At 39.1% G+C, this 20,927-nt stretch overlaps 1 protein-coding gene across 3 annotated transcripts in view; it reads right to left on the bottom strand.

The window, feature by feature from the left end:
- The window catches only part of LOC104258545 (cadherin-6), a 46,911-nt gene extending 31,216 nt beyond the window's left edge, over window positions 1-15,695 (bottom strand). For all 3 annotated transcript variants that reach the window (XM_059815691.1, XM_059815692.1, XM_059815693.1), the window contains exon 1: window positions 15,468-15,695. In XM_059815691.1, coding sequence (XP_059671674.1) covers window positions 15,468-15,695 — 228 coding nt within the window. The remainder of the gene's footprint in view (window positions 1-15,467) is intronic.
- Between the last annotated feature and the right edge of the window lie 5,232 nt (window positions 15,696-20,927).

Below are 20,927 nucleotides of genomic sequence, written 5' to 3'. Positions count from 1 at the left end.
TGTAGCTTAATTTTCTGTTAAAAATGGGAACACAGAAGCTAAAAAAGAATTTGGAAGACAATGGGAGAAAGATGCTACAGTGCTTCCAACTTTTCTTGGTGTTTAGAGAAACTAGAAGAGGTGATTCCTTTCCATTTTTATATGAAGTATCCTGAAAATTATAGGAAGATTTATACTCTACATCCTCAAAAGAGCTGGGGAGCCAGAGTTTGAAGTAAGATTCAAGCACTGTCATTTTCAAAGAAAATAAAACAACAAAAAAATATTTGACAAGATTAAAAAAGAAATGCAAACAGACCCAGCCTCACCAGATGACAGAACAAAGATTCCAGATGTAGAGCTGTCAGAAACAGCACTTCCACACAGGGGCTGTTAGACTGCTACAACAGATCCAAAAAAGTGGGAGTCTGCTTTAGGTATCTCCTCACTAACCGAAGATCTGCTGTCCTAAGCAATCAGCGGTCTTCATTGTTCATCACTTTCTTGACCTTACAGATAACACGATTTATAGAATACTTAAATTAGTTAACTATAGTAAGTAATTAGTTTACTATAGTAAGTATAGTTACTATACTATAGTTAATGCAGTAAACCTCAATATGGCTCAGTGTGACTGATGCCTGGGTGTTTCAGTTTGTTAATGCAGATTTAACTTGCTTGCTTCCCACTATGCCTAATGAAGAAAAAGGTGCAACAGTACACAGTTCCTATTTGAAGAAATCTCCCCTCTGGTGATTAGAAAGAATCATGTTTCCCAGATTAGATGTGCTGTACTTGTGCCAGCATTGTTTTTCTGTTTTAAGAACCTCCTCCTACATATATATATTCTTCCTCATCCAACATTTATAGGATATAATTCCACATGCTCTCATTATTTTTCTTTGCTAGGCTACCAGCTTGTATAGTCTTTGCTTGCAAAATAAGCACTTCTGAGTCTGCAGCTTGAATCCTGTTTACAACCCCCACCTCTCAAGTGGATTCCACAATGAGCCAGTGAAGATAAGGCCAGATATGAAGGGCTGATGATCCTAGTAATTTTTCTGTAATTGCTGCATTTCAGTTGGCCTTCCTTCTGTATGAATGGACATAGGTCTTTGAACAATGATGTTAGTATTTTCCTATCTCTATTAGAAATGAGTACAAATATTTGTAATTTTCATTACCATATCAAACTAGTTTCTTCTTGTCATCCCATGACTGACTAAAACACTTAAGTTTTTCTCCTTCTTTTGCTGTTTCTGATTAATGACCATGCATTGTGTATTGGATTTTTTTTAATAACTCCTATTTCAAGAACATTACGTTTCTATCCCATTTCTATTCCTTCCATTTTGAATTTGATATTCCATTTTGATATTCAACAAAATGAAAAAAATCCTAAAATTGTACCCACTGCAAATGGGGAAAAAAGCTAGATGTCAGATAGAAGTGTTCAGTAACAGCAGTATCACCTGCAAAAAAGATTGTCCTGATATCAAGGACTATAGGAGGAATAAAAAAACACCTAGGAAAAAACCCATCAGGGTGATGCTATCTTTCTGTTTCTTGAGAGTATCAAAATGTCAGTGATCTTGCTCATTCATTCTCAGAAGCAGGAGTGCCAATCTATTCCCTGTAAATGAATGACACTAAGAGAGGCTAAAAAAAGTTTTGGGCTGCTGAACAACTTCAGGAAATGTATGGACCAAAAAGCGCTAAGAACATTTCCAGATTCAGAAGCAACCAGGTACTCAAAAGGCAAACTGAGAATAAAAGATGGTGGCATCTGATTTCAAAACAAACAAAACATAAAAAAGGCACTATAATAAGATTATAAAAAAACAGGGGTAAGACATAAATAGACTATAAAGGGCACTGGAATAAGAATTTGTCATTAGACCAGGGACAAGAGGCAAAGTGCTCTCACTTTGGAGCCTCCAGGTTCACACCCTTCAGGCAGGCTGGAAGGCTCCTTTCATTCTCTTTTTGTAAGGGCTATATGTGAGGCCGCATGGCCTGAGATAGACAGGGACAACAGTTTGGTTGATGTTGTGTTCCTTGGTTTATGACATGGGCTGCTCAAACAGTAGCTGAGAACCTGTTGTTCCATTTTAAATGTATGAAGCTAAGAATAAACATCCATACTCTGGTGACTCACACCTTTATTACGCACCCTTCAAAATCACAAATGGGTTTTCTAACCTGAAGTGCAAACATGCAGCCACAGCTAATCAGCTTTGCAAAAAATCAATTGGAAAGTGTCAATCCTCTCAACATTGCCTAGGGCCTATCAACTCTTTTCGCTCTTGGGTTCCCCAACTGCTGCTTCGCTTCATTGTGATTAAACAGGGACAATGGCACAAGAGCTTTTGTCCTGCATGGCAGTACTTCAAACTAGAAAGGTCCCTTCTCTCTAGGGGCCCTTCTCTCTTGTCATCAGATCTTAATGAATATTTAGCAAAGCTGCAAACTATGTAAAGCTGTCTCCATGTTCTCCTGAGCTGAGTGCTGCTCAGCTCTTCTGTGGTAATGAAGTTTTATTTGTTCCTCTTCCTATTATCTCTAAGCACAGTTATAGCAGGAATTTACAAAGTTTCCCTTTATAAAGACAAACAGGTATTTAATTTATAAGGCATAAGAGACTGTGGTGTCAAGTCTAATCTCTATACATATGGGACCTTGAATTTCATGTTCTTTTATCAAACTTCTTGCTTTTCTTTGAACTACTGTGTAACAGTAAGAAAGATAGCCAATCTTCCTTTTGGACTCTAAGGAACTCAGAATAATTCTGCCTCTGAGTAATAACTGACCTCTCACTTAAAAAAAGGTAAAAATCTTTGGTTGTAAACTGAATTTTCCAAGTTTTACTTACAGCACTTGGGTTTCATTATGCCTTTGTCTGAAAGATTAAAGAGCCCTCTCCAGCTAAACAGTAGTGATGGTAACAAAAGAGCATTGTAGAGACTTCTGTAATTACCCTCACAAAAGCGTGGCAATCTGGTTGTTCTCTTAAGGAAGACCAAGGCAGTTTAAAAAAGCCTGTTTTATGCTTTTTGGCCCATCTATTTCAGCATCTGGCATTTCTTTGTCATACTGACATCATCCCTTTTTGCCAGTTTTTTAAACTGCGTGGTAGCTACAGTACCTGGTAGACATGAGGAATGGTTTTAGTTGAGGCATCAGCATTCACCTACTAAAAAGCATAAAGGACTTAGTCACCCCCAGACTTGTCATACCCTATCTCAAGTACTAAGAAAATTCTCATACGTGAATATCTGAGCAGAAGATTAGGAGAGATTAAAAGTTATTTTCTTACCTAGTGTATACTCTTCAGTGACCAGGAATGAAAATTCAAGCCTCTGAATCCTTGAAAGCCATAAAGAGCTGTACAAGTCATTTCGTTTTAGGAGACAGACTTTCTCATCACTGCAAATCTACCACCATAACTGAATAGTCAGTCATTGGATTCAAGCGTGAGTCTTAAAGACTAAATGGGAAAATTAGTTTGAGGCACCACTGATGATTTCCTTGGTATAAAAACAATACAAACAAGGAGAGAAGGACAATTAAGTGTGTCTCTCTGACAAAACACAAGATATGCAAGGGAAAGATAGGCTTGTAGACGTAAATACAGGACTGGCAGGTTTTAATATTATTTCTGTCACAGTCTTCCTGTCTGATCTTAGACAGATCACTTTTTGATACTTCTACATTCTCCCTGCAGTAAAATCTGTGTTGTTAACAATGTCCAGTTCTGTATGTAATGATTATAACATGATTTGAGAGCCTTGGGTGTAATTTGTTCTGTGTTAGTTCGTGGAAAGATGGAGGACTGTTTAACTGCAGTAAAGATTAACAATACTGTAGCTTTGCCCCAGCCTGCTGCATTTAGAGGGTGAGGGGATGGCCTATTCCTAATCCAGCTGCAATGCTAGAAAATCTAATTGCTCTCAGGTGTTTGTTATTATCCACCTGCTGAAGGTTACTGTCACCACAAGTTAGCTAAGGGATGAGGTCGATAGGGGAGTTTCTGCACTCTGGGTCTGGCTATATTAGCTCAAATAACATTTTGAGGTATTAAGACATAAGACTTTGTGGTAAAGTGAAAAAGAATACATGTGCTTTTTTAATTTCTACAAGGTGAGCTGTGGGGTTAAGGAAAATTAAGTGCCTAACTTGTAATGACTTTCAATGGGAATACAATGAGTCCCTGAAGGGATGCATGCCTCCCTGGGAAATCTCTCCTCTAAACCCCCATTTTTCAATGAGAATTGTGCATACAATTCAAGAGCATGAACTTTTTTTATAGCTTTTTTCCAAGTCAAAGCAAAATAGTTCCAATATCCTGATATCCTTGTATATCTAAAAGACAGGTATGTCTACAGGAAAAGGCACCTATAGCATAGTGTACTTCCACTGTTTAAGTTTACTAATTAATATATAAACTATGCCCCATTTTCCTTTTTTTTGCAAGAAAAGATACCCACTGAACCAAAAGGCCTAGATATATTTCTCATCTTTTAAAAATTACAGAAGAGGAAAAAAAAAATCATATGAGGTTTTTTGTGTACCCAGCCATTTTATGGCAGAATACTTTTGTGGGTTTGATCTAAATATTTTTCAGTTAATTTGAAGGTCTTCAACTGACTATAATGGGACTTCTGTCCTGTACTGCATTACTCAATCAAAAAGGGAACTCACATAGTAGTAGGTGACAGCAGGTATTCTACTGAAATTAGGAGAAAATATTTTTTTCAGAAAAGAGTACATTCAACAAACATGCATATCTATAATTAATAATTTGCTTTAGTATAGGTCCCTTATCTCTAAATTATGTGATGTGTATAGTTAGTGAAATCAGTCTGTATTATATGCCCAGCTTTGATTGTCTTTGATTTCTTAGGGAATTTACCCAGGGACAGTTGCTTACTTTTTATCAGTGGTCAGAATTATCCATTTCATCACTGAGAAAATGTTTTCTTTGGACTCATGAACTTTCAAAAATGCCCCAAAATTATATGATAGGCAAATACAGCACCTTAATTAAGGTATACGAACAAGTACATTTCTAATTCAGTGAAAACCTCCATTCTCCTGTGGGGGTAGAGGAGAATATATCTTAAAGATGAACTAGGAAAAAAACAAAACAAAACAAACCTTTGGCCTAATATCCAGAAATGTTTTTACTGGGATATAGTTGAATAAAACATCAGGCTTCTTCAGCAAGTAACAGCTTCTGACTACTCCCTGATGGATGCGCTTGAAAGCAAATGCTCATCCTTTGCTTACTGACAAAGGTGACCCTTTGATATTCTGAGCACTTGATGCTGACAATCAAATCCTGAAATATGTGTATGAATTTTATATGCTGTATAAAAGTGTGTGTGACAGGGAGGAAAGTTGGGGGATGGAGAAGGGAGGATACAGACAAACACTAAAACAAATGAGAACCCACATTCAGATTTAAATGAAGACTTAACAAGAAGGAAATTAATTCATATCCACAGGTTTAGTTGAGTTTTTAATCTATTTGCATGCCTGGATCATCTAGTTCCACAGTTCAGAAGCTGGGGAAAGGAAAAATATCTCCATGCTGTCATGTTCCCCAACTTTGTTTCTAAACAAAAGTTTGTGTTGTGTAAACTGATAATTAAGGACTTGTGTGAGACGGAAGATAGATAGAATCTAAAAGGCTGCACATTTAAATCTCAACAGGACCCTCTTGAGAAAGGCTGCTCAACTAGGAATATGTTTATGGGAAACCTTAGCCAAGGCTGCCATTGAGTAGATTCTTCTTTCAAATGAGTATTCCTCAAAGTGCTTTAGTCAAGATGTGAAGGGATAGCTCACATGACTTGAATGCTGCAACAGAAGGACGTAGGCCCTTTAGAAAGGCCAGGCCAGGAAAGCAAGGAGGTGGATTAGCAAAAGATCAGCTCAGGTAGGTGGAGCTTTTTTTTTGTAATGGGTGACAAATCAGTCAACAGCTTGTGGATAAGAGGACAGACCAACACAAGGCATCACAGTAGGCACCTGCTACAGACTGCCTGCTCAAAAACGAAGTAGGTGAAGCCTTCTTTAGACAGATGGAGGAAACCTTATGATTGCAGGCCATAGTACTCATGGGGGACTTTAATCATTCTGATGTTTGCTGGAAGGGCAATATGGCTGTGTGCAAGCAACCCAGGTTTCTGTAGAATGTCACAAGACAATTTCTTGACCCAGGTGATTGATGAGTTGACCAGAGGATGCATTGTGTTAGACCCATTACTCATGAATAAAGAAGAACTACTCAGGGATGTGAAAGTGCAGTTTGCCCACAGGCCCCAAAGATCCCTGACCCTAGCAGACAATTCTGGTGGAGTGAAGCATTATCCACAGCAGACAAAAAACAATAAATTAGGAGCCTTTTAAGTAAATTGGACAAACTCAGTTCCATAGGACAACATTGGATGGTGATGAAATATTTTCTTTCTATAACGTCTGAAAAGTCATAGTGATTGGGGAAGGTTCTTAAATTCTGAAAATAGGAAAGTCACACCCATTCTAAAGAAGGGCAAGAAGAAGGATCGGGGAACTAGAGACTGTCCAGCTATACCTCAGTTCCAGGGAAGGTTATAAAGCAAATGGAAGCTAAATCCAGGTACATGAAGAAAAAGAAATTGATTTGGACCAACAAACATGGATTTAGTAGTGGAAAATCAGGCTTAACTAACCTGATTGCCTTCCATGACAGCATGGATAGCACTATGGGCAAGTAGGGAGCAGTGGATATTGCATGACTTTAGTAAGGCCTTTGACACAGTCTCCCATAGTATCCTAACAGACAAATCAGTGAGATATGGACTAGAAAAATGTCCAATAAGGTGAGTGGAAAATTGGCTGGATAGCCAAGCTCGAAGGGTTGTGATCTGTGGTATGAAGTCCGACTGGTGGCTGATTACTAGTGATGTTCCTCAGGGGTTGATACTGGGGGTCAATGCTGCTTAATGTCTTTATTGATGACTCAAATGATGGAATGCATCCTCAGCAGTTTTGCAAATCATAAAAAAATGGAGGTTGGTTGGGTGAAGCGCTGTCAGTATTGAGAAGGTAGGGCTGCTATCTGGAGGGACCTCAACAGCCTGGAGAAATGGACTGATAGAAACCTCATGAAGTTCAGCACAAGAAGGCAAATGCAAAGTCCTGCATCATATCTAGTATTCATGAAAGAAACAAATTCTCTCTGAAGCACATATAGTTGGTGTGATCCTATCTGTCTAAATAATCTAAAAGGAATTTTTCATAAAATATTTTCTGTAGGTAAAATAATAGATATTTGCATGAGGTGGATTTATCAGATGAATGTGTAGATCCTGACAGGCTTTGTTACTTGAAAGTAGGATGAGGCTCAAGCTCACATCAGGTTACAATTACCATGAATATACATGCAAGACTTTTCATCCACAGGGCATTAACTCTTTGCCTGCAACGCCCTTGGCAGTTGTTATTCTCTATGCGTACAGGACGTTCTGTCAGGAATTTTAGCAGTTGTAAGCAGCATTAACTCTGCTTTAAGCAACTGACCTGAAATGTGTAAAACCACAGAAAGAGCATGGAGTAGAAAAAAACTATGAATGCTCTGACACCTTCGTTTGCACGCTCTTTAAATCCTCTGCCAATGCCCCAATCCGCTTGATTGCAAGGGCTGCTAGATAGGAGGAAGCATGTCATAGAGCCAAAGGTACAGTTATACTGTTTGGTTCTGTCTTTTAGGGAGAACTTAACCTTCCATTAATGATAACATGATGCTAAACACAGATATTATACAAATGACTTAACTTGATGTTGCCTTTCAACATGAGGATATAGTATGGGCAAACCTGACAAACATGCTAAAGATGACTGCATGATCATTATGTGAGCCTGTGCGGGACAGTAAAACCTTCTTTGTTTCAATACACATCTAACGGTGAAATATTGCTTCATGTTTCACAGAGAGACAAACTAAGAAATAGTGAGAGATAGACAATATTCCTATGGAGAGAGGCCATTCCAGCTGAGCTCTTCTGGAGCCCTGCTCTGTACAACATGGTATGTGCAAGTTGGGGATAGAAGGAGTGCAGTCTTCTTTGGATGGTATGGCTCCAAAATAAACAACTCTGAAAAGAAAACAGTGGGAATGATAGTTATAGCATAAACATTTGCTGTTCTGTTTTTCCCCTTCTCCTTTAATGTACGTTTTTAACTTCCAGCTCACTCAGTGTTTTGTTTCTTTACAACCTTTGTTGTTCTGGTTTTTTTTGTGAAATTAGAAGAGAGAAAGTATTGATATTTTTCCTTTCTCCTTTCCTTCCGGAGGGTGACTCTTGTCTTTCCTTCATCTGCCACCTCAGACTTTCATGATAACTACAAGCTTCACTGAATCCTGAAGTACTTGCAAGTGCATGCTGAGGTTTGTGTCACCCCACTAATGGTGAAAGCAAGCCACAGTCTGCATTAGCGCATACAAATCAACAGTAGATATTCACATCACAACACATTTTCAGTTTGTGTTTTGAAATGTTACCACTGACTGGCCGCAGCTCTCAATCTGCTGCCGCACCACTGTGAACCTATGTTCACCACTGAGGGAAACGGCAGCAAAAGAAAAGGGAGTCATGGACAATATGCATTTCATTTAATAAAGAGATTTCTCTATTTTGGTTTAATATTTTTGGTGAGCCAACTGTAAACAACAAATGGTAGAATAACAATGGTTCTTTGTCTTGAGCCTGAAAGAGGGATTTTTTTAGCTGTCGTTAGCCTGCAAGTTCTCTATTCATAACGTTGCAACTTTATAGTGAGGACTTTACTGTGCTATACAAACAAATAAGAAAATGGTAATCACAGCTCCAAAGACCAGTGATCTAAGTAACCTAAAATAAAGCATGAACTTCACTTGCAGTCTCTCCTTGGGGAGGAAGATTAATGTGTTCAGCTGTTTTTCTATAGCTACAAGTCTAGGGGCACACAATTCAGGAAGACATGCAGATTGCTGACAAAGATAGGACAGGATGATCTGTGAAAAGATGTGGCCTAAAATGTAAGCACTGGTATGAGTGGGTCATTAGTATATGGAAAACAAAATTGTTCAGTTCAGGGCACAAAAAAATGAAAAATAAGGATTAACAGAAATATTAGGTTGAGGGTCCCAGGATTTGCTTGCTTCTCTAGGTGGAATGGGAAGAAGGGGAGGAGGTTATGTGCTGTTATACTGTAAGTACCATCATGTGCCATAATGTAGGAAATGTGGTATGTTTGAAACAGATGGTTGTAAGGCTCTTACATTGTATAACATATTTGGATACAAGGATGATGCCAAGTAGATTCACAATGATGATGATCGTAAACATTAACCATGCTGTATTTCCTGCCTTTTCATTTTCTGAATAACATTCTGGCCCATCCCACCCATTTCTCATAATCTCCTTTCTTAAATCCCATATGATGGTCTAAAATCTGCAAGCTGTTTCTAGATTGTTGTCCTGGGCCTCTAACCTCTCAGCTGTCCCTCATTTCAGAGTTATCTCTATTCCACAGAGACCAACAGTTCAGAGAACTTCTATCAGCGCCAGTAAATCTTTCAAAGAGGAATATAAGACAAGTGTGTATATGTGTGTGCAATTCAATATAGGAATGAAGGGCAGTTGGGAAAGTCAAGTGGTGGAACATAAAATATGAATGATGGATGAGGAATAAAGGAAGTGCAGATGCACCACGGCATTTGTTCTACCTTTTAAGAGAATGACAAGTATTCAGCCTATTGAAGCAGGAGGCCAGCGACCTAATCATCTAAACAGGGCAGGGAAAGGGGCTAAGAACTCTGATTTTTATTTTTTTTCAATCTCGATTTAGAAATTTCTGACTTTTAGCTGTGGATAAGGTCATTTAACCTCCCTGTACATCAGTTTCCTCATATGTAAAAGATTGGTCTTAATGCTTCTTTCACCACAGAGTTAAACATACTGTTGCAATTAACTAATATTGGTACATGTAAAGGACCCTGTGACTTTCTTGTCAGGAGCAAGGGCAGGAGTGCCATAAATGGCCCACAAAAGCCCTATGCCCTGCTAAGAGAGAAGTTCCTCTGCAGAGAGTAGTGCAGATAACCATTAGTGCTCCCCGAGGACCACAGCACCCTCACACAGATGGTGTGCTGGAAGGAGCCTGAATCTGGAAAGGTGTAAAGCTTTAGTCCTCCTCTTTCTGCATGGTGAAGAGTGTGGAGGACCCCTGAGAGGCACAGTAAAAAGCCAAATTTCATGTGCACATTTAGCTGTGAAAGAAGACCGTTGAGGACTTGCTAGGGACAGGGGTCCTGCCCAGAGCCTTGTTTACACTGTGGGCAGTGCTGCAATCCACAGAGCGCCTCAGATTGACTGATGCAACCTAGGGATGACTGATAGCTGTCTTCGGTTTTGCTGTCAGCCACTTCAAGCACAGAAATTGTTCAGGACTGAGAGGTCATTCAGAGACTTAAAGCCTGGCTCTTGAGCTGCCAGTTCTCCTGGTTGCAGAGTGCACAGTCTAGACCCAGAGAAAGTATATTCTGAGTGTGAAAATCAAGTTTGAAACAGGAAACTGGAGGCTTCAGTTGTATATCATAGTGCAAGTTACAAGGTAAAGAAAACAAATACTGAGAGTTTGCCAACAGAACTGCATAAAGGATGTTAAAAGTGCAGATGGGAAGAGTCATTTTAGTTTGACTTTTCACATCTTGCTTTTTTTGGGGAACAAAAGTTTTGATGATAAGTACAGAATGCTAGCATACTAAAAATCTGAGAGAAAGTGGAGGTTTCTTTTGCTAGTTATAATGTCATCCAATTAAGATATGATATCTTTTAAGCATTGGAGTAATGAGACCCATTACTGCCTCAAATGCTGAAAACGCATGGACTGTATTACATGACAATAATTCACCTTGTTTAAATAGCCCTTTTGTGTGTGCTCACAGCCAGATATTTTTGTCTCAGTATGTCACTTAGTCCCACTCTTTGCAATGGTTTAGAGAGATTCTGCTTGTGTCTGATTTGCTTCTGGTGAAATACACTGCAAGGAACAGTTCTGCTTGCCTTCAGACTAGTTGTAGCCAGAAGTAAAATCAGGGAAAAGAAAGAAAAACAGTACTGAAACTATATTGTGATACCATTTAGTTCACCCCCTCCTCCTCTAAAGCAGGATAACAGTACCTTAAACCATTCCTGACAGAGGGGAACTTATCTTTCCTGGTAGTTCTTTCAACACCAAACAAAAGGATTCTGGTTTTGCCTAGAGTAATGCAGTATCCTTTCTGCTTTGCCAAGCCACACAGCAGCAGGGCTTTGACTTTATCTTCCTTGAAAAATGGAGTTGTCAGCAGAGGATGATTGTTTATGATGGGTTGTACAGGTAGTAACATCAGATAGCTTCCAGGCGAGCATACTGCTTGAACTATATGAACATCAATAAGACACAGCAAAAATGAAAACTATGTCTGGAAGTTTCCTTTTAATGCTAGTCAGACAGAGTGTGACAAAACTGTTCCACAGTTGTTCCTGTTGTTATCAGGAAAGCAAGTTGCTCCTTTCCACTGCAGGCTGCCAGAAGCTGTTTCTGGGTTAATGAGTAAGATTTAAGACTTGTTCAGATCTTTCTTTAGTCTAAAAGAAAGAGGCATCCTATCCCTTTACATAACAATGATTTGTAGATTTGTGCTCTAACAAGACCGCTCAGTGATGGATGCCAGTAGATGGATTTTATTTAGCCAATGGGACAGCTGTGCAAAGACATCAAGTGCATACAAATGGTAACTATACCTTTGAGTATAATGTTGAAACAGGGCAAAATTTTTTCACTCTTTTGCCCAGGAATATCTGAAAACCTCTAGGGAAGGTAGCATATATTTCTATATATAGCTGCACTACCACTTCATCGTTTACCTGTGATTTAAGAATGCATTCACCCCAGCCCTATAAAATTGTACTAAGCAGCCACAGGTACAACTGGATCTCTCTTAAAAAGCCACTCAAATATTGCAGATTTTGGCTAGGTAGTAGTGCTGAGCACTTCTCTACTTTGATGCTCATGTAATCCTTTTATTTTATTTTGGGATTGAGTTGCTGCCAAGTGCCATAAATTCTGAACCAGAAGAAAAGATATCTTCAGGTTAAAATGTCACTGTGCCCATCAATCACACTTCAATGAGTAGCTGTAGTTCACAAGTTATTCAGCAGTGCAATGAATAATTCCAGTCTAGAACTTTTCTGCAGGTCACTTACATTATTATGTCTGAGACTAACCAAGACTGGAGATGTGAATTTCTACTCTTTTTAAAAGGCTTTATTTCATGAATATACAGGAATGAAATTCAGCAATAGAAGAACTGGATAATAAAATGGTGGATTTGGTGTCAGAGCCACAGCATACAATCAACTTGTATTGATAACACTGGGAGCTTCTTGTTGGCAGCCCCATAGTCATGTCCAGTGTGATACAGCAGCATTTTTGGGCTGACAGTAAAGTGTGTAGCATACAAAACTGGGGAGCACTTTTTAATAGCTGACAGTACCCATGGGTACCAAAAAAGGGCTACTTTGTTTCATATGTGCTTAGGCAATTATTTCCTAAAGGATGGAAAACATTTGGGTTCATTGGATATAGAGTATACGGGGTATGGAGCACATTAGTGCTCTGGTCCATGACTCAGATGATGCTTCAGTGTTGTCTTTGGTATTGCCTTGAGCTCTGTCTTCAGAGAGATTACCTTTCTTTTTTATTATCTCAAACTTGAATGCATTCCCCTTCACTTTTCTTCCCCTTCTCTCTAAAACTATTATGATATAAATGTGGTTTTTGTAGTATAAACAGTTACAAGATTTTGTAACTGTAATTTGGGCAGTTTATAGAAATAACGCTGATAGAATCTTTCACAACAAACTTCTTATACCTCAAATTTTGACGTAGACATTTGAATTAAACACATGTTAACAAATGAAAAGACAAAAGTAAAGCCAGCCAGAGTAAAAGAATTTTTTTTCTTGTAGCTTACATGGAATATTTTTTTTTATAATATGATGTTAATGCCCACCAGCTTCAACCACTAAACACAAAAAACCCAGAAGATCCAGGTCTGATTGCTTATATAGTAAGACATAAGCACAATTCCCCTTTATATACATATATTGCTATTGTTTTAAAAGATTTTCCTGTTCACATTTCTTTATGATATAAGAGAATAAAAAGTCTATAATCAAATATTCTTACCATTTTTGGTTCATATGTAATGTTAACATTTAGTCCTCTGGGAAAAAATACTCTTCATAAACATGTTCATTATCCTCATTTGCCCACACCAATCAAGTTTAATTGCTCAGTTAAATTGCCTGGTTACCTCAATTTGGAGACATTCAACTGTTTCTATCATTTATCCTCATACCAATACTCAACTTTCTCTAATCATAAATGGCTGCTCTTCCATGCCTCTTGGCTAATTGTTCAATTACAAGGGTGTGAGCAGTTCTGGCATTTGAAAGACGTGTGAAAGGCCACTTGTGAACAGCCCAGGGACACAGAATCAATGACATTTATACATTATGTGTTGTTTCTATGCTTTTAAGTGTATTGAAGTACCAATAAGCAGAACAGCTTTTAAAAATAACACCCACAGTTTTTTCTATCTCAATGACTCCAGTTCAAACTTTCTTGGTTTTCTGGTCCAACTAGACCATTTTTTAACTGTCTCTCAGCAAACTCATCCTGCAGGAATACTTGCTTCCCCCATCAGTCCCTCTGAAGCCAATAGCTTCTAGACTAATTCTGCAGTGGAGAGAATGGGGGACTTGGGGCTGAGCAGGTTTAATGTCAAAATTCACAATGAAAATGACTCTTCTCAGCACGACATGCTTTATCTGTGGAGAAAGAGATGCCCATTACCATGACCCCCCAAGCACACTGTGAAATATGAGAGTGTGTGGAGGACTGCTGTCCTTCAATTTGTTTTCTTTTTTTTTCCTTGACTCCATATTTCTTATATGTTGGGGTTTTCCTTCGCTTCTCATCTTCTGTTCTTACTTGTGTGCTCTTTAGGTAACCTTTTTCTCCCAATTCCTATACTCTACCCCCATTTGATGTCCCTTTCCCATCTTCTATCTTGATTCCTCGTGGTAAAGTTTCCTCTCCTATTACTAGAAGACATTTCTAGTTCTTCCCTCTTACTCTCTTCTGGCTTTTTTTCTTATCCTCTTATCTACCTTCTTTACTTCTCTCCGAGGACTCTCTGCCTTTGGCTTTTTCCCCTAGATTGGGCTCAATAGTACCCTTCATGAATGCTGATTATCCTGGTCAGAGCTCTATGAGTATTACACCAGCTGAGTAGCTTTTCATTTGAATGATGCCTTGCAGTCATTTAGCAGGAAAGGAGTGTCACATCCAGCTTTGACTGACAGCTGATTGGCATGCAAGAAAAGCAGCCACCATCTCTCATGGGAATACTCAGAAGCTTGCAGAGGGAGATAAACTGTCAAACCACTGTGATCTGCAGCCTTTGCTAAGAGGCTTGAGAGATCAAACTAGATCAGACTCAATCCCATTTTAGTTTGGAAAACTAAGCTGTATTGTTTCTGCTTTGAATGTCACCATCAATAGCATAATTTCTGCATTCTGCAAGAGAGATTCCTATAGACTATGGCACCTTGGGCAGTGTAAACTCTCTCTAGACTTACCACAGGTGCAATAGCTCTACAATTCACCTAAAGGTTGTTACCTACATGGAGGTCTGCTGCTTAGGGAGGTGGATATTCTCAGAGTTAAGTTATGATTTTTTTTATTGTTATTTTTACAGACTGTCAGCATGTTTTGAGCTTAGAAATTTTCAGCTGCCTGTTGCTTCTTAGTGTATAAGCACAGTGTACTTCAACTCTTTGTAATAATGTGGCTTGTGGTATTATGGTCACGTCAGAGAGTCCTTGTGGCACCACAAAACCTCATGGCTGCAGCATTGTTGTGTGCAGTGGGGAATAAAAAGGGAAATTGTTGCCTTTTGCTGGGTAGAGAGAATCCTCACCGAAATATGGGTACTGTGAATCCTACATATCTTGGACCAAAACCTCTTCTGGTTTATATAGTCTGACTCTAGCAAAATTAATGAACATGAGGGAAAACACATTTTACATTTTAAAGCTAAAAATCTGGTCTAGACAACCCTATAATTAAGTTGTATTATTTCCAGACAAAAATAAAAAGGAAAATCTTTAATATAATTATACAAGATTGGCCATGGGACTTGCTGGTTAAATGAGGAACTTCCTGTTGTTGATTACAATTTGAAGCTGAAGTGTACCAACCTTTCCGCTGAATTACTCCTCAGTGGAAGCTCAGCAGACAGGAAGGCGAACTATAAGCTGTAGCAGGCTTTGTTGTTACCTACTTGCTATTGCTGGCTTTCCAGTGCTTCTAAAATCAAAACATAGATGCATATGAAAGAATCTTACCTTGCCAACATATTGGTAGTCAGTTCCTGTGTATTCCTCCAATAAAAAGAACTGATTCCACATCCAGCTCCTTTTGGAACGATGGAGGTCTCGCCTGCTGTTTCCGGACAATACCAAAACCTTTTCCTTTTCTGGAAAGCCACTAGTCCTTTTGGATAATGGAGTTAAGAAACTTTGGTGGGGCTGACCAGCCCAAAACAGCAGCCAGAAGCAATGGTAAGTTCTCATCACGGCAACACAAGAAGGTCTAAATACTGACTTTTTTTCTTGTTCTCAAACTAACCTACTTTACTGCACTGAATCCAATCTCATGCCGTCTTCCTTCTTTAAATAGTCTTTGCAGTCTCAAAGGATCTCTGAAAAGAAAAATAACAACTTTTTGAGCATTTTCAAAGGTACTTACCATTTTTCACTACAGCAAATAAGTCCAAAAAGTAGAAGAGTAATAGTGATTGTTGAAAAGCTGGGCTGTTTCTGGTTCAAAATGTTGCAAGTGGTCCTTCAAATAATCTGAGTGAATCTATATTGAGTAGGAGAAAAGAGTCTTGATGTTTGGGTTTGTGGGGTTTCTTTCCCCTTTGACTCCCTTTACTTCCATTCACTGACTAAGGCAAACCAGGCATTTCTCTTTCTATTGCCTGGACTTCAGGATGTAACTGATTAGTTTCTGACTGGGGATCTTGATGAGGTTGCCTTATTACATCGTCAAAGGAGCTAGCAAAAGTGCACACTGTCTTCCCACGAGGCATTCTGTTGCTATAGTTATGGGCTGAAGAGCCTGGACTTAGATAAGTCCAGGATTTTTCCCTCACATTTAAGGAGAGTTGCCTTTGACTTCATTTAGGAAGGGTCAGGTAAAGAGGTTAGTGAAATAAATGCATATTTGCCAATATCTCCCACATACTGTTTGATACTGTGTAGGAAGTTAAGTGGACATTTTGGTTTTCTCAGTTACCTACTGCCAGAGTTTTGTACTGAGTTTTAGATCTTTAATACATAGTTGTATACATAAATGCTTTCATTAGTAACTTCTAAAAATTAAAAAATTTAGCTAGTTCATCTCTACCTGTGGGTTCTTACTAGCTTCTGCTTCCTACTATCATTAATACTAAATATCTGTGCACATACAAAGTAATTATGAAAATGATCCCTATCTTTGAGGACTGCATGATTTTCACCATGAAAAAAGCTACACATATAGTATCACAGTGTAGTGCGGACAGTTCTTCTGTTTTTAAAAAAGTTGAAAGCTTCTATTCAGGAAGAAGACATGATACTATGTGTCTCAGGTAACCAGTCATGCAAAATGCCTAATGAACAGCTTTGGAACATTTCATAATCTGAAGAAATCAGAATTAGTTGATAGAAACATTCCGCAACATATATTTTTCATAAACACTTTGTTAAATTTTTAGTTCAAACAGATCCATACTCTTAGAGAAGGATCATTTGATTAATTTTCATTTGGTTTCACACAAATGCTCTTTGGAAAAGTTATTTTTTTCAATATTCTGATCAAAAAACCAATAAATCATTCTCAACCAGCTCAAAATTCAACACAGCAGCTCTCAATATTTGTAAATAAAGATTGTGGAATGACAGTCTGACTATACCAAATTGAAAAGAGAAATTATTTTTGTTTTATTTTGTAAGCATTTCATGCAACACTACTTGGATCATATTCCATATCAAAGGCCATTTTTTTCCCTATATCATGTTTGTTTGTTTTTTAAAGGTGTAAATCAGGCAGAATTTAGCCTTTGAGCTACACTGATGGAATTAAAGCATTTACAGTGCCTCGGGTTAGCCACTCTTCTGGTTGTCATTGTTCTTAGTAATAAATTGTATAAAATAACCTCAAGTCTCTTACAATTCCTCTTAGTAAATAATTTTCTATAAAGAAATACCACTTATCTTTTAGATGGATAGTAGATAATGGAACAGAGCTGTTCAAACAATATTGTACCGCTTCACAAGGTAAAATACTGTAAAAAGGTAATTTCTGGGTGAGAAGGAGTCAGGTTTTTAGCATTAAGAGGAAGAATGTAAATGGTACAATTAATGCTGAAGCAGTATAGTTTCTTCTGGAGAAGAGGGAAGGTTTCTAGTTAGCTCTCATTACTGCCAATGAACTTTCTGTAGGTAAAAACAACTCCGTCCTGCAGGTCATGGGAGCTGTGTCCACATAAGGCTTTGAGTGTTGTGAGATAGACACAGGTAGGCACGTACACACATACATGTAAACACACACATACACACACACACACACACGGAGATATAACAGCAAGAACAGACCCGCTGCCCACCACAGAAAAAGCCAGTGTGACTAAGCTTTACGCCTTCAGTGTGATTCATGGAGCACTGGCAAATAAATATGCAGGTTGCTAGAGGGGGACACAGGCAGATTCAGGCACCAGACTAGGGAGAGCTGAGGTGGCTTTAACTCTTTTCCGGTTTTTACGGTGTCTCTTATCCTCCTGTACCCTTCCGACCTGCATAGGGTCTTGTCCTTTATGGCTCTGCCAACATCCACTCCTCTAACCCCCAGCTTTGAGTGGAGTCTGTTCTGGTGGGCATCTTCCCTGACATGATATGAAGGAGGAGATATGTCTCACGTAATATTTTTTACTTCCATTTTCTTGCCAGGTTGCTTTGCGGGGAGGTTAGGGCCTGCCCAGGTGAGTTAATTAGTGCCCTGGGCAGCAGCAGCCTTGGCAAACTGCCGTGTAACAGCACACCCGTCATGATCTGTGCTTGGAGTGCAGATGTGAAAAGACGGATGAGAGGGTAGCTCTGGCTGTGCGCACATGGCTCGCCTTATCGGGGAGGCAGGGTCTGAGGTAGGGAGTGCAGCATATGGGCAAACCTATTATTTTGCTATTAGTGAAGTCTGCATAGATTGCTGAGGCATGAGGGAGTGAAAATCATCACCTGACAGGCTCCCCCAGTGCTTGTCTCATTACCCCTACGGCCAAATCCCACAGCGGGGCTCCATCCCTCTGCTCCTGCACATAACGTTTCCTGAGGAGTGCTGCCTGGAGCAGCATTACCTGGACAGGATTTGTGCCAGCATTTTAAAGGATCAGTCCTTCAAATGCCAATTGCCAGGAAACAATTATTCCTGCGGGGGAGTTTTCCGCACTTGCAGTCAGCTATATTTCACAGCTCTGATGTCATGGGAGAGGTTTTACAGTGGCTCATGCTGAAATATAGCTCACGAGCATGATATCATAGCTGTGAAATACAGCCTTTTACTCTTCTCTGCAGAGATGCATCCAAAATGCTGAAATAAGGGCATGATCCCGTAATGTCCTTTTTGACTGGGTAGTCTTCATGAAGCAGCAGAGCAGCTAAGCCCTGGCAGCTTCACTGTGTGTGGCAAGAGAGGAAATACACCTTTACAGACCTCGGCTTAAGCGTGCAATTGGGGTAAGTACCAACTGAAGTCTAGGGTGCCTTTGCCCTATGGGTGCTGATAGCTGTTTTACAGGTCATAGTGACAAATTCAGTTGAGTGAATGAAAAGGACAGGAGCACTACACTCTGAGCTGAGCCTTTAGTAAAGAGTGAGCTACTGTGGCTCTTAAATGCCATTCTGTGCTCCAGTTCCAATGTCTCATGCTCCTGAGAGAGATCTCTGCAATGTAATAGTTTTTCTCATGCAATCTTTTTTCTTTAGTTTGAAAACAAGTCATTCACCAGGGATATTTTATTTTCTTTAAATGGAGATGTGCAAATATAACTGATGGGACCTTGGGATGGGGGCTAAAATTTCTGTTTTATTCACATCGCACAAAGACAGGCAATAAGACAAAAGGGGCGGTTTAAACACGGCATTTCTCTCATCCATCGGTTGGTCAGCTAGTTGGGGAACTCACTATGTTAATCAACTGTCAAGAGTGAAAAATGATTTTACTGTGCAACAGCCTCAGACAACTGGCTTAGCTCTGTTGGCTCAAATATATAGCAAATCTGGGCTTTTTACAGGAGAAGAAGGAATCTGTATACCCAAGCTTAAAAAAAATCCCAGTCTAACTTTAGGTATGATGATCGTTAACATAAAAGCAATGTCATTTGCAGTCACAGAACTGTCTTCGGTGTGACAAGTCACAGGTTTAAAGTTTATATTCATGCCTCTTAGAAGGATCAAAACCTCAGACAATTGCTTAATCACTATAAATATCAACTTGCTTCAAAATTATTTCCCCTAGGTGATGATATTCATAGTCAACTTTTCTGTTCACCCTCTCCCCCAGTATCTCGTTAATGTAGGTAATGTCTTAATGCCACCAATGTGAGAATTCAGTGCAAATTTACAACCTTCCAGAGAAATACTTATTTCAACTATAACTCAAAGAGGAAATGCGTCCATTGGAGTCACTCCTATGAATTGGGGACCTCTGCCCTGGAGATGCCTTTTTGGCACAGTGACAGGCATCAGGTGCAGGTTCTTGACATGAGGAACCCCAAAGAGGATCCACCTCCACTCCCACTCAGCACTGTGAGCTGTGCTGCTTTTCCCAGTTGGTGGTTACATAAACCAGTCTAGCAAAGAGCCTTCCCATGAGAGGCATCAGCAAGGAGAGGAAAAACATTTTTTCTTCATTCCTTTCTGTTCTGCCCCATAGTAGTCCCTCCCCAACAGACTCTCAAAGGAATATGCTTTATAAAGTGTCCTAGCCTCTGGTTCTTAGCATAATTTCTTTTTAGATCCCATACATTCAATTACGTTTCTGTATGTATTTATACATCTTGAATGTTATGGGCTGCTGATTATTAGATTTTATACAGCCTCTAAATATGCCAACAACCATCAGTGTCTCTAAAAGTTTCTGACATAACCTTTATTCAAACAGAATTGCCAGTATAATAGATCTTTTATTCCCTAGTCATCTAGGTACAGTTTCATTGTTTGAGGGTTGGGTACAAAGCTTCACACATTAGGATTAAGGTCCATTAGTACACTGGAATGAACATTAATTGTATTTTCAAGAATTGATAATGTACTGTTATTCTCACACTGAGACTGAACGAGGAGGTGAAAGTTAATAGATGATGTGGCACAGTAATTTAGGAAACTGAGCATGGGAAATGATACTGATATACTCTGAGTGAGTGCAATATGGATCTGAAATTCAGCTAACAGGAATAGCTGGTTTTAGGTTTTGGTTTGTTGGGTTTTGGGTTTTTTTTTTTTTTCATTTATGTGACACAATAAACTGCATCCATCCTCATGGCGATTGCTTAGGTTCTTAGGGAAAAATGCATAAAGAAAAGAATAGACTCTGCTCTTTTATTATAGCAGATTACACTATGAATGCACCAGTGTATGTGCCTTTACTGCCCCAAAATCAGGTCTGATTTATGGTTGGTGGTGGAAAGATGCAGACTAGTTCCTGGGTTCATCAACAGCCATATTATATGAAGTGTTTACTACCACCTTCGGAAGAAAAGCAGGGTT

This window comes from Gavia stellata, chromosome 3 (assembly GCF_030936135.1).
Source record: "Gavia stellata isolate bGavSte3 chromosome 3, bGavSte3.hap2, whole genome shotgun sequence".
Taxonomy (NCBI): domain Eukaryota; kingdom Metazoa; phylum Chordata; class Aves; order Gaviiformes; family Gaviidae; genus Gavia; species Gavia stellata.
The sequence above is the reverse complement of the archived record's forward strand: the minus strand, read 5'-3'. Positions and strand labels throughout refer to the sequence as shown.